General features: G+C 41.8%; 1 protein-coding gene across 2 annotated transcripts; it reads right to left on the reverse strand.

Moving 5' to 3' along the window:
* Nucleotides 1-610: 610 nt before the first annotated feature.
* Nucleotides 611-12,945, reverse strand: adprhl1 (ADP-ribosylhydrolase like 1). Of its 2 annotated transcripts, XM_078174549.1 has the most exons (8): nt 12,229-12,945; nt 9,970-10,134; nt 9,753-9,878; nt 9,452-9,592; nt 8,130-8,257; nt 7,906-8,038; nt 7,661-7,826; nt 611-4,921 (listed from the first exon to the last, which is right to left on the reverse strand). In XM_078174549.1, the coding sequence occupies exons 1-8, from the start codon at nt 12,440-12,442 to the stop codon at nt 2,080-2,082; spliced, it is 3,915 nt and encodes a 1,304-aa protein (XP_078030675.1). In that variant the 5' UTR covers nt 12,443-12,945; the 3' UTR covers nt 611-2,079. The 2 variants fall into 2 exon arrangements, with proteins under 2 accessions (XP_078030675.1, XP_033474606.1); XM_033618715.2 differs by lacking the exon at nt 611-4,921 and having other exon boundaries at nt 6,794-7,826; nt 12,229-12,765.
* Between the last annotated feature and the right edge of the window lie 1,828 nt (nt 12,946-14,773).

Here is a 14,773-nt window from a genome sequence, read left to right on the forward strand (position 1 = left end):
GTAAAGGACACTGTTTGATGTTGGCAGTTTGGGGGATTTTTTCATCTCCATAAACACCCCAAACATCCCATATAATTCAGTGTGTGAGTGTGTTTATCTTTGATTGTGTTATATGTTGTTTTAATAACTGTTAACCAAATGAGAGTGAACAGAAACTCACCAAATTTGTAGAAAGTCATGCTTAACCTACTTAAATCAAATTACTTAAAATCTGATTTAGGTGTGTCTGCCCTACATAGACACTCAGTAACAACACCACCACTCTCCACATTACTATCAGGATAAGCCTTGGAATGAACAGATGATGGATCATGTAGGCCTCGATCTCTTATCCTCCTGTGAAAATACCAGAGTAAGTCCAAATGCAGACTCATGTTTCGGCAGTAGCGTAATCCTGCTGGTGGGTGGGGTAGGATCTGTGAACAGGATGAGCTTCCAGCCGCTGACATGTTTGGCACTGCTGTATGCAGCCATTTATCTGTTATAGGCAATCATCACTGTGTCCTCTTTAGACTTGATTTACAATCATGAAAGAAGGTTTGTGACCTTTCTGACCATGTATTTGGCCAGTTCCCCACATAGTAGCCCAAGCAATACACACAACAGCCAGTTTGTTCCAAAAACTGTAAATTTAATAAAACACTGCACGATACTGTCTATTGATTGTTATAGAGACAGAGAAGCTAGTTTTACATGCATTATTGTTGGAGGTAATACAGCATATAGCTAAACTTGAGCAGCATGTACTCTACAATGAAATCATCATGCATGGAGACACTTCTCCAGGAAGCGCTGGGAAATCCTGCTGTGCGGAGGAGTGTCTGAACCCTGCTTCGGCCCAGATAGGCAACAGAAAACTGATGGGATGGATTAACATATTTATATTGAACTGAATTATGATACACCATTAAAATATAAAGCTCAAAAAAACTAGTCTTTTAAACTGCAGTCTCCATATCATATGCTGTGTGAACATACTGCTGTTTGTTTCATTAAAGTGTTGCAAGTAGAAAAGATGATGACTTTTGTAAAGAAAAAAAGAAACTAGTTATCAGGTTGGCAGTACTGTTTGCACCACCTCAACCTTGATAAGGCCTTGGCCAGCCAGTGTAACCGTTGTAGGTCATTTAGAGGTTATCACTGCTCTATTGTAAAACATCAAAGTGAACTATCAGTGATCTTTTTTCTTTTCCTCCTGATACTGTAGCGCCATTTAATGAATCTCTAAGCAGACAGACTGAATGGCTTTTAATACGAGCCTTTTAATATGGAAAATAATCTTTGAATGAACCATGTCGGATATACGCACAATAAGTGTTTGCAGTGGATTTGCCTGAGCAACTGTGGCCCAGTAGCTTTTCTAGTAGGGGAGATTGGGGTCAAGTTGGACAGTGCCTCAACAATGCCTATGCCATTCATTACACTGATACTAACCATTTTTACTTTCATCCTCAAAGTGGAGACCTTCTGACTATTCCTCATAATTTATTCACAGTTTTAAAATCTACGTTCTTTCTTCTACCATGCAGTTTTTAGTTACGCCACAAACAAAAAAACATATTCTTGGAAAGCAGATTTCCTGGCCCATTAGTTGATCCTAGTGTTAGCTGCCTAATATTTTGTTGATAGGTAGCACAGGAGTCCAAAGTGTGTCTGCTCTCCCTGGGATGGTTAGGACAGTAAAGGGGCAGCTGAAAGGTATCGTTTATTGTTTCTGCTTAGTTACAAATCAGCAAAAAGTAGGACAAGAAACAAGACAAAGGCTTTTGCTATCTGAATAAGACCTACTATAAAGTCATTACGTGAATATTTACTCCATGAGCTTCAAACAGGCCTATATTTCAACCCCTGAGCATATTCTATGCAGAGTTCAACTATATAACTTCATTTAACTCTCAAGTTGTTGCTTTTGACTTTTATTTTAGTCTCTTTTTTTCTGAAATGAAACAAAATCAATAGTATACATAAACCCATAAGCTATCTGTTGTGACTGAAATCGTGATTTAAAGTCCTTGTTCAGTATCCGTAAAAGGAAACATTTCTGAGGTTGTGCATCACTGTCTGTTCAATAGCACCAACCTAGAAAGTGAAGGTGTCAGTGAATCGTATGATTTTGGGTTTATATGTTTGTTTGACTGAGGGATCCCCGTAGTTGATCGTTGTGTACTTTGGTTTCTGTTTTGGATTGCCTCTCTCAGGTTGACTCTTTGACACTGTTTGAGCAGACGTCTTGCTGTCTTCAAATGCAGAGTTACTGACACTGTCTTCAGGAAGTCTGAAACTTTGAGGAGTGCTCGTATTGTTTATGTCCACTGGTGTTATTTCTTCTCTTCCCTCCCCAGCCTCATTGTCTTTTTCATGTTGTATACCCTCTGTTGTTGTCTTTTGTGTTATCATATGAAGGGTTTGTTCTTTCATGTCACTGGGAGGACATAGGTTAATCCCTACTGTCACCAATTCATTGTTAAAAGCAGTCACAGAAGTAGCAGAGTGCAGTGGTGGCACTGGAACCAAAGGAGTTACAGTTTTTGGGCGGGATGCTGGCACACTAGTATTGTTTATATCCACTGGTGTCATTTTTTCCCTTCCCTCCCCAGCCTCCCCATCTTTTCCATGTGGTTTACCCTCTGTTGGTGTCTTTTGAGTTATCATATGAAGGGTTTGTACCTTCATGTCATGAGGATGACATAGGTTATCCCCTACTGTCACCAATTCATTGTTAAAAGCAGTCACAGACGTAGCAGAGTGCAGTGGTGGCACTGGAACCAAAGGAGTTACAGTTTTTGGGTGGGATGCTGGCACACTAGTATTGTTTATATCCACTGGTGTCATTTCTTCCCTTCTCTCCCCAGCCTCCCCGTCTTTTCCATGCGGTTTACCCTCTGTTGGTGTCTTTTGTGTTATCATATGAAGGGTTTGTACCCTCATGTCATTGAAAGGGCATAGGCTAATCCCTACTGTTGCCAATCCAGTGTTAAAAGCAGTATCAGAGTGTGGTGGTGGCACCAGAACCAAAGGTGTTGTAGTTTTTGGGTAAGGTGCTGGCACACTAGCATTCTTTATATCCTTTGGTGTGATTTCTTCTCTTCCCTCTCCAGCCTTCACGTCTTTCTCATGTGGTTTACCCTCTGTTGGTTCCTCTTGCTTTATAATATGAAGGGTTTGTACCTTCATGTCATTAGGAGGACATAGGTTAATTCCCGCTGTCGCCAATCCTGTGATAGAAGTATCAGAATGCGCTGGTGGTGGCGTTGGAACCAAAGGAGTAATAGTTTCTGGGTGAAATGCTGATTGAGGGGAAGAATCATCATCATCATCGTGTTGATTATTAAATCTGTAAACACATGGGATGACGTACTTGGCAAACCCTCTTTGAATGGATGGACGTCCCACTGCTCCATTCTCCACATGGTCGTGACCTGTATAAGTAGAGAGTCCCTCAATTTTGGGCTTTAAAGGGCATCTCCCTTCAGCTGCTGTGGTGGAAGGGTCACCTAGGACTCTATGAGGAACTTCTGTCGTCAAGTTAGGTATCTCTTCCAAGTGTGAGCTCTCTGATGGCTCCACAGAATATAGTTTAGGAGAGGAATCTACACACATGGACCACACAGGAGGGCAGGTCATGATGGTCGCCACATGCCACTTCACTTGGGTTTCTACATGTGGAAAAAGCCTGTAAGGCTCTGGGAGTGACCTCTCTGTGACAGATGTTAAACAGAACAGCTCTAGATGTCCGTATTTTAACTTGTTGGTGGTAGCAGTTTCTTCGACTGGACTCTGAATGTCACCACATTCCTGTGACCTTCTGCTCTCAGCATCATTATAAGCTTGATCTTTATGGTTTAATGAGCAGTGACCTTCAGAGTTTTGATCTGAGTAGTGGTCCTCCATTTGCCTCATTTGATGTCCTTTCAAATTAAGTTTTTCTTTCAGGTTTACTTTTGTTAAAATGTCTACTGCTTGCTCTGGTTTTTGTTCATGCCCATTTGTAGTTTGATTTCCTTCCAACTTCTGTAAAACAGATTTTCCTTTTGTTTGCTTGTGTTGGTTTTGTTTGTGGACAGTTCCATCCAGTGCCTGTTGGTGCCATCTTTCATGACAAGCCACCCTCTGTTTTATATTACTTTTCAACCTGACTCCTCCAGAAGGCTTTTCCCTTGAACTTTTTAAGTCACTTCCCTTACATACAGTGGCCACAGACTCAAACCTCTCCATCAAGGACGACAGGAGAATCCCTCTTTTGATGCCTCTTGGATTGATTGGTTGTTTCCCCGGCATATTCTCTCCCTTTCCTTTTTGCTCAGCCACGGCAAACTTGGCTACAATATCTTTCACACTGCCCCCTGTCTTCAGTCCTTGTTCTTTTCTAGTCCGGTTCTTCTTGTGAATGTCAAGCTCACTGTCTTGGCATTGGCTCAGTTTACCTGCCCCTCCTCTGCTGGAGGACAAACTTCCTACCTCCCTTTGGTTGGTGATGGGAGGTTTGGGTGTGGACCGTATGAATTTGGACTGGAGAAGCTGGAATGTGGTAAGACGCCGCTGTATTAAGCCTCCTGCTTTTTGTTCTCCTCCACACCTGCTTGGCAATTTGTTGGAACTGGTCTCAGCAGTCTTCCCCTGGGTGTTTTTATGCTCTGCAGGGAGCTGAACGATAGTACAACTTGTCTGAGTCTGAGTCTGAGTCTGCTTCACTGAAGCCTCAACTCTCTGATCAGGCCAAACTGTGTTTCTTTCAACCACAATATCCGACCCTGTCTTCTCTGGCTTTCTGTTTCTGGCGGTCAGCTTGGGCAGCTCCTGTGTCAGGTAATGCAGGAGCATCTCCAGAATCCCTCGCAGCACCGGGCGGCAGTTGCGGTCTCTAACCAACTTTCTCAGCTTTCTGGCATCAGGGCTGATAGTTGTTTTCCGAGAATCTGGTCTATGGAGAATAGAGGACATGCAATCAGGACATTAATCCCTGTAGCCATCTGCAGATAGGCATACCTGAATAGTAATGGATATTGACAGCAGAGTTGAAGGATGATTGCCAAAACATTAGATTTACTGTTGCATAAAAATAGTGGCAGTACTGAATGTATAACTGTGAGAAGATCCAGCCCTGTCTCATAGAAATATGTGAAATGGACACAACTTCTTAACAACACGTTACATGGTGGCGAGCACCAGGGCTGGGCAGTATATCAATATTATACTGATACTGTGATATGAGACTAGATGTCGTCTAAGATTTTGGATATCATAATGTTGCACGTGTTGTTTTTCCTGCAGCAAACTAAAGTGATGCAACTTTCTGAACTTATCAGGCTGTTCTTTTATTAACCTTTACTCCATCAGTCATTATGTCCACATCACTGGTAGTTATTTATTAAAAATCTCATCATGCAAATATTTTGTGAATGCACTAATAGTCACTCCTACAATATTGTTGCAATATCGATGTCTAGGTATATGGTCAAAAATATTGTGATATTTGATTTTCTCCATATTGCCCAACCTGAGTGGACACAAAATATGTTAAAACTACATGCTGGCAACATGAAAACAATGCCCGTGCAAAGTCATAGTGGGCACACGAATTAAGTGTGAAGAGCGAGACAGTCCATATAGGGTGGGTTGGATGGGAGGTCAATGGGTCAAACCAACATCAATTTTCAACCAGGAGACTGCTGTAGTGTCTTGTAAGTATTTTTTTTTTTTAACCAAAACTACGATCTTTTCCTAAAATCAACCAAGTTTGTTCCCTAAACCTAACCAAACTGCAAATGTTTCACTATGAAACTACAATCATTCATAACAGATTTTGCATTGATATTGTTTTTGTGCTGCCAGCACATAATTTTAACACATTTCAAGCCCACCACTAGATAATGCATTAATAAGGGGTCGTGTCCATTTCACATATTTCTGTGACACTGTGTTGGGAGATCATGCCATTATATGTATATATATGGATGGTCACTAATTACTAATACTGTCAGTATTATATGTGAATACAGCATTTCCCAGAGGTAAAAAATGTGCAGTAGTATTTGTTTCAATTGATAATGTGCAGTCTGCACTTGTAACGTCATTGCCACTGAGACCTTCAAGAGAACTAAATATCATTTCATAATCTGTACCCAAACTCTGGAGTATCTTTTTCATGTTCTTGCACTGTTGCATATGTTTCTTCTTACTATTAATGTACTATTCTGAGTATGTAGATAGACAGCACATTTATATTTAAAGAAGTTATAGTGATACAAAAAAAGAAATACTCTTTCAAAAAACTGATAGCATCATCATGGATAATAATTTGGGGATAACTTGCACACCTGTTACAGCAGAAATGGAGGGTTGTCCTGTTGAGTTCAAATCTCTTTTAACCCATGTAAGTCTATCCCTGGGGAAAAAAGCATCACTGAACTGGAGAGGAATTAGTTTTTGGAGCATAGTGAATTTGGTCTGTCACAGTGACCATATAAAGCTAGCTGCTGTTACTCTCCAAAGACCTTTTCTCTCTTTTACTTGGTATTCTTCTACCTGAGGGATATCAGAGTCAATAAGCATTACTTTAACTTGAACTGGCTACACCAGAAGTCATCCAACCCGTGCAGCAAAGTAGAAGAGATCAAGTGTTCAGACTGAAAGTGTTCCAGCAGAGTTAACTTGTTACAGGCGATTAGTTTGGCGGGTTGCAGAGAAGGTTGTGTAGCAAGAAGAGGAAATCTGGAAAAATTAAGAGAGCAGAAAAGCTGTCCGTCCAAATAAATATTGTCGTTAAGATAAAGAGAGACAGGCACTTCATGCGTGATATATATGAGTCCATTTTAATGTTCATATATTAATAGTCACCATGTAATGGTGGTTTTACAATATAATACACTGATACCTGATAAGAGCATCACAGTGCAAATAATAACTGATCACAGTAGGAGATAAAATGATTACTATTCAACTCAATCATGATATGCTTTAAAAGTTAAAATTCAAAATGTCCACCACATGTTACATGCATTAAAAGGCCAAGATAGATCTAGATTAAAAACTATTTAAACTTACTGTGGAGACTTATCTTAAAATCAGTTAGGCCTTATCAAAAGTTTGAACAATTAGATACTCTATGACACAACATCAGCATGTGCTTCATGTTAATACAGGTTAGCTTCAGAGAAGGAAAAGGGCAGAGAAGGAAACTGTCTTCTGTTTGCTACATTTGAGAAGTTAACTAGTTTTCTCAGTTAAAATAGAAGTTATAAATGTCGAAAGTCAAACCGAAGTTCTGTCATATAATATTAGGTGGAGTAATAGAGACAAGTTGTTCCTCCCTGCCACCAACAGAGCAGGAAATTTATGCAAACTGACTGCAGGTGTAGCTCCTGAGGAAAGCACTCATGACAGAAAAAGGTTGAAACTCAATGCCCTAAATGGTCTCCCTTTTGACGTTCCCCTGCCTCACACCTACAGTGACAGGTGCTTCAATTTTTCCAATTGTGTGCAGAAACATCAAGGAGAGGAAGGCAAGAAACATGAGCAGAGGAGAGGATGCCACTTAAGACTACTGAGATGCAACCAAAGAGGACTAGAGGGTAGTGAGGGGCAAAGGGAAGCAGTTTGACAGTCATGTGCAGTTCCTCTGATAGCCAGTAGGGTTCAGGCCAGTGAAGAGCAGGATTACTTGTCTATGCACTTCTCTGCAGATGCTGCATTGTACAGCTTCATTCCCAGCTCCTCCAGATGCTCTCTCTTGTCCAAATCCTGGTACAGGCCTTGGGGAACTTGACTCAGGCCGTGCATGAGGCCATACAAACAGCCTGCAATCAGGCCTGTGGCTTCACTCTCACCTACAAAAGAACATTTTCATAGATTAGCAGACAGTGTGTTTTATCCATGTGTGTTTTAAAATGTCTTGCAGGTCCTCACCTCCATGGAACATGGCTCGTTTACACAGCTCCGCCCAGTCACTCCCTGCCCCCAGAAGGGCATCATAAGCTATCATGGGGGCGTCATGACCTCTGTGGCCCGCAAGCCCCTCTGAGCTCCAGCGCTTGTACATCTGTATGGACAACAGAGTAACAGCAGCACATTGTTCCTGTTAGGGGCTCTGTTCTTCATGTGTGTATATATATATACTAAGCATGATTTACCTTGTCTGTCTCCTCAGCATCATAGCGATCAGGGAACGAAGGTTTGTTCTGTCCTTCATTCTCTATCTCTCTCTCCTCTAGGTAGAATTGCCACTTGGCCTCAAAGTAGAACCAGTTTTCCTGATACTCTGCATAGAAATTCACAATGACATGCAGAACTCAGAAAATTAATATATATACTGACAAACGGATTGACATTACCTTTTTTCTGTGTTTTTAACAAACAAAGTTTAAAGGGAAAGTTCAACCAAAAATCAAAAATGCAATTTCTCCTCTTACCTGCAGTGCTATTATATGAATCTAGATTGTTTTGGTGTGAGTTGGTGAGTGTTTGAGATATTGTACTCAGCTTGTGGTACTCAAAACGCCAAAGAAAATATACAGTTGAAAAACTCAACAGCAATGTCTCTTTCCAGAAGTCAAGAGCAAGTTACTCAAGATAATCCAAAGATCTAGTTGTTTTCATGCAGGAACTATTTTCTTCCTACGTAACAACACCCACCAACTGTATCACAGAAGGAAGCGTGCATCTACTCATACTGTAGAAGTCAAGAGCCAGTTACTCAAGATAATCCAAAGATCTAGTTGTTTTCATGCAGGGACTTTTTTTCTTCCTATGTAATGACACCCGCAAACCGTATCGCAGAAGGAAGCGTGCATCTGTTCATAGAAGTCAAGAGCCAGTTACTCAAGATAATCCAAAGATCTAGTTGTTTTCATGCAGGGACTATTTTCTTCCTACCCAACAACACCCACCAACCGTATCGCAGAAGGAAGCATGCATCTACTCATAGAAGTCAAGAGCCAGTTACTCAAGATAATCCAAAGATCTAGTTGTTTTCATGCAGGGACTTTTTTTCTTCCTATGTAATGACACCCGCCAACCGTATTGCAGAAGGAAGCGTGCATCTGTTCATAGAAGTCAAGAGCCAGTTACTCAAGATAATCCAGATCTAGTTGTTTTCATGCAGGGACTTTTTTCTTCCCATGTAACAACACCCGCCAACTGTATCGCAGAAAGAAGCGTGCATCTACTCATAGACAAGAGGCTTGTGACTGAACGAGATGTAAACGTAAATGGCGTCCTCCTTAGCTGAGCTCTAACAGTAGATGCACGCTTCCTTCTGCGCAATAATACAGTTGGCGGGTGGAGCTCATTAGAAAGAAAATAGTTTCTTCATGAAACTGCTCACAACAAGGTCTGTGAATTATCTTGAGTAACTGTGATTTTTGATTTTGGGGTGAACCATCCCTTTAAGTTTGAACTGACCTAAATTAATCAGCTGTAAAATAAGCAGCCTCTTGCACAAACACAATCTAACCTGCCATGTGTCGTATGGTCTTCCTGCAGTACTCCTCAGCTCGAGGGATGACCTTCATGAGCTCGCGGCCCCAGGACACAAGAGGTTTCCCCTGGATCGCGTAGGATGCAAACAGTGCCGTTGTCATGGCGCCTAAGAAGCCTGAAACCAAGAGTGACACCACAAGTCCCTACACCAGTTGTGTCTACTGACATCTCAAAGTCACCAATCGAGTAAGTATTGAATCAAGAGGTGGTTAACAGTTGATCATCAGCACAATCATCACCCTCCAGATTTGTTTTCATAGGTTAGAAACTGTCACCTGTGGGGTGGTTGTGGGTCATTCTCCCAGTCTCAATGCTGACCTCCACCAGGCTGTCTAGTCTGTCAGGTTGCCAGTATCTCATACCCACACACATGGCCTTGGCAGCCGCCCCAAACCCAGACCCTGGAGACATGCACACATCCAGACGCATATGTTAATATACTGTAGTTATGTTGAACATTAAAAAAAGACATCATCTAAAATCTCCATTGACCTTTTTCATTGAAGGGTGTATGCCAGGCAAGCAGGAAGTTGTGAGGTTTGAGGTGAAGACAGCCCTCCACTGTGGCAGGATCAGGGGCTCTGCCCTGGAGGGACACCATGGCTTCAACATAGAGACGCACCAGCTCCCGGTACAGATCCTCCAGACACCAGTAATCTGGACACACACACACACACACACACACACACACACACACACACACATACATACACAGTGACTTAGAGTCATTCATGATTGGCATGCAAAGCAAGATGAGTGGTGCTGCAGTGGGCTAAGTTTAGCCTCAGCCTGCCACACCACAGATTAGGACAAGCATGCCTGTGAAGTGAGTGGAGTCACTTCCACACCATGAGGTCAACTGGGATCCACGAGCCATGCGGTTAGAATTTGTTTATGGGTGTACTGTATGTGTGTGTGTGTGTGTGTGTGTGTGTGTGCATGTGTGTGCATGTGTGTGAGAGAGAGAGAGAGAAAGGGAGACTTTGTTGACAAAGAAGCATGGCCTCTAATTTAGTGATAAAGGATTTTGATGACAGACAGGGACTTTCATCCTCTTGACTGGACTCTGGTTTAGATTCTGTTAAGCACAGAGGATAACTGAGGACAGGCCTGAACTTCTGGTTTAAAGGTCCAGTGGGTGGGATTTAGGGGGATATATTGGCAGAAATAGAATAGAATATAAGTATATTATAAGTATAATCACCTGAAAGTGAGAATGCTCATTGTCAGTGTCCACCATGTTGCACTGCCATGTTTCTACATTAGCCCAGAAGGGACAAATCAAACACTAGCTCTAGATAGGGCCATTCGCATTTTGATGTCATCAGCCCCTCCGTGACAAGCAGCATTAGAAAAACATTGAATTTTTATTTGTTAATCTGCTTTAGTTTGTGTTTTTACCGGTTTATACCACTGCTTATGTTTGTTTTGGAGCGGAAGAGACCACTATGGATAATCTGACTCCCTGTAAAACCTCCTGAATGTCTGGATCGGGTCAGGTCCTCCACTAATTCTAAAGATTAGCGGTTTGAACCTCGGCTCCTCCAGCCTGCATGTTGAAGTTTCCTTGAACAAGATACTGAACCCCAAATTGTTCCTGGTGGCTGTTCCATCGGTGTGGTGAGTGTGTTAAAAAACCGAGTAGCAGGTAGCACCTTGTATGGTAGCCTCTGCCACCAGTGTGTGAATGTGTGTGTGAATGGGTGAATGTGACTCGTAGTTTAAAAAACGCTTGGAGTGGTCAGAATACTAAAGAGGTTTGTTTTGGAGAGGAAGAGACCTCTGCGGATAATTTAGCTCCTGGTTAAAACCTCCTGAACAATACACACTAAAGGAATTCTAACAGGGAGAAGTTTCAGCTGGTTGCCATCCTCACCACTAGATGGCACACTGAACCTTTAATTTAAGTTATTCATGTTCTGCTTCAGATAAGAATGAATAGCAGTTGGCCTGTTTCTGTTGTAATATTTGCTTTTACACAACGTAATTCTGTATAGTGTTTTTAAAAAAAAAGACAAAACCACCACTCTCATCCATCTATTCTCTTCCATAAGTTCTTTTGTTTTTGGCTGGCGGGTGCAGGCATACTGAATTGTGGCTAAATAGGGCTTCCTAATCTCAATAGATGTCATCGTCATTTCACAGGCCTGCTGTCATTGGCTTTGAACCGCGTCTGCAGCCAAACATGACACCGGTAGATTATGGAGGAGTCTGACCTGCTATTGTTCAGTAAAGGGGAGCCGAGGATCAGCTTTTCCAAAGTAGTCTATTTTGGACTTTTCTGTCCTGGTAACTCCTGGCCACCCTGCGAGGGGTTGAGATAGCATGGCAGTGATTTGCAGTTAGGCTTCTACTTTGTCTTTGATGACCAGTTGCAGGGATGGATCATGGTATGTCAGCAGGTTTTGTCACTGGGACACAGTCTGCCAGTTAGTGATTAGCAGCTTCCATTGAGTGTATAGAAGACGCTATTCTGGTCTTTCTAAATGTAGAGCTCAGCTGGACAGGTCAAATGTTGTCTCTGTATTTTATGGACATATTAGGTTGTGTATGTATTTTTAATAAAGAAAGAATTAAAGATTTTAGTGCTGTTTAAAGGTAGATGCGATTCGATATTTATATTTAACAGTTCAAAATATAAGAGAGAAGCAAACAGTGAGTACCCTGGCTATGGTTTCCGCTCCATTATCTGCCTCTCAGACAATCATAAATCCTCTTTATCTTTTATATTGATATCGATCCTAAACGTACCTGTTATAAGTGCCTCTGCTGTGGTGATGTGCATCAGCGCTGCATCACTCAGGGGCCAGTTATCAGGGTCCAGTTTCAGGGCCCCCAGTCCCCCCAGAGAGGCCAGCTCCTCTTGGATCTTCTTGCCCGAGGTGCAGCCCTCCCAGCGGCCCTTTCTGTAGCCCAAGGCATCACCAACCGCTCCCAGAACCATGGCCGCCTTGAATTTCTCCATAATACTGGGCTCCGCTTACGTTAGCTCTCCCAGCTCAAGAAGATCTTCTCTTCTCTGGATGGTTCCTGGCACAAACTTGTGCCAATATCTCCTTTCAGCTGTAGGTCTTCTTCACCACCTAAGAAGACTCACAGTCACAAATGAAAAACAAAACATCCTGAGGAACTTTAGTCTCACCAGCTCTACCACCACTACGTAACAGCTCTACCACTTCCCCACCCTCAGAGCTCTCGTCTAGTGTCTCATCAGTTGTCTCATACACAGACACGCACTCTCAGTACCAAGGGCGGGCACACACACAAACACACACACACACACAAGAAAGCATCACGCTATCAGCCACAGTTTCTTTGTGTTGGGCGGTGGGAAGTTCAGCTGTGATCAGGTGTCTCCTAAAAAGGCAATCCCCATGGCCCCGAAGCCTAAAAGCTGGACGGCTGTGTGTGGAGTGGTAATGGGAGGGCTGGACACGCTGGAGGAGATGCTAATGTGCTGCTGGGCTGGAGTGCAAGCTCGTCAGCTGGTGCTGGACCTTGTTGACATCCCAGCCGTCCCATGGGAGGAGGTTAAGAATGGAGCATCATCTACACTCCTCAGGGCTGCCTCCTTCTTTATTAAAGCTCAACTCTCTAGTCTTTACCTCGCTATTTTAAAACATCTTTATTAATCACCTCCTGCCCTGACATCAGATAATCTCCTCTCCTATTATGTGCACTGCATCCAAAAGTTGCTGCTTCTTTCACCTTCTTCACCTCACGCCTCGATTTTAACCCTTCTCAGTTATTCCCAACCCTTCATACACCTTTCATTTTTTAATGTATCAGCTGGTGAATGTCGCCATGCACATACTCAGAGTAACAGTAGACAAAGCATTACCAGAGGAGCCAATGATGATGATGATATGCAGCAGGAATGCAACCTGATAAGGGACAACTGTTACCAAGCTGACATTTTACATACACTCTCAAACACACACACACACACACACACACACACACACTGTAGGGCAGAGGTTCTCAGCAGAGATGTTTTTGTCATTATTGCCATTTAGTTTTCATATCTCTGACAGGGTGTCTACAGGCATCAGACACAGAAATTTAAAGCTTTTTAAGATTTTCAGAAAATAAATTTTAACCGAATTTAAAACAGATTTTTTTCTAGACACGTGTGCAGAGGGAGGTTTTATGTAGGAACATGGTTATTAGAGTAAGTTAGGTTAATCTACATTTTGCCAACAGATATGTGCAAGTACAATGTAAAAATACAGAATGAGGTTTAATGGTAGATTTAAAGATTTGTTGAAATGAAATATGATAAATTTCTTGTGGCAATCAAGACCTCACAAATGTCAAATTAAGAAGAATGAATGATTTTAAGGCCTAATATTTATAAAAATGGATGCAAGACATTTTAATACTTTTCAAGGACTTGCAGACACCCTGCTGTTTGAGAGCTTCAGCTTATTCAGAATGCTGCTGCTCAGGTCCTGAACAAAACTGGGAAATATGACCATATTACTCCAGTTCTAAAATCCTTACACCTGCCACTCAGAGAATTAATTTCAAAATCTTGCTGGCTCTGCGCCCAAGTATATCTCCGACATGCTTGTGACACATGAACTTTCTGGGATCCTGAGGATATCTGGGGCCGGCCCACTGATTGTTCCAAGACTCAGAACAAAACATGGAGAAGCAGCGATTTGTTATCATGCAGCACAAACCTGGAATAACCTTCCAGATGATGTTAGACAAGCCCCGACTCTGAACACTTTTAAGTCACAGCTAAAAACTGCCTACTCCATAATGTAATAACTGCAACCTTATTTTTAAACTGAATTTTAAATAATCTTTTTTATCTTTGCACCTTTTATCTGCACTTTTGCTATTTTAAATGGTGATTTTTCAAATTCTAAATCATTTGGTAATTCATTTTACCTTTTATATGTTTCTCTTTGCTCCTTTCTGTACCCTTTATTATGTTTTATATTTATTGCTCTGTAAAGCACTTTGAATTGCCCTGGTGTATGAAATGTGCTACACAAATAAAGCTGCCTTGCCTTGCCATCAGTCAGTGTAAATACTTGCTGACTCTTGGGCCTCCACTGGACAACAACTTCTGCATAGATCATCACAGAGTAGAACAAATCGCACATCATCTGACCTTTAAGTGGTATCATAACATATAACCATTTTCTTTTACAAATAGTGTTAATTCAATTCAAATTCGTTTTTCAAAGGAAGCTCTAAATAAAAACGTTTTTTTTTAAAAATTGTTACTGACAGAGGTGGGACCGAGTGATTAGTTTATAAGTCTCAAGTCTGTAGTCTTTGC

The sequence above is a fragment of the Epinephelus lanceolatus genome, chromosome 2, assembly GCF_041903045.1.
Source record: "Epinephelus lanceolatus isolate andai-2023 chromosome 2, ASM4190304v1, whole genome shotgun sequence".
NCBI classification, from domain to species: Eukaryota; Metazoa; Chordata; class Actinopteri; order Perciformes; family Serranidae; genus Epinephelus; species Epinephelus lanceolatus.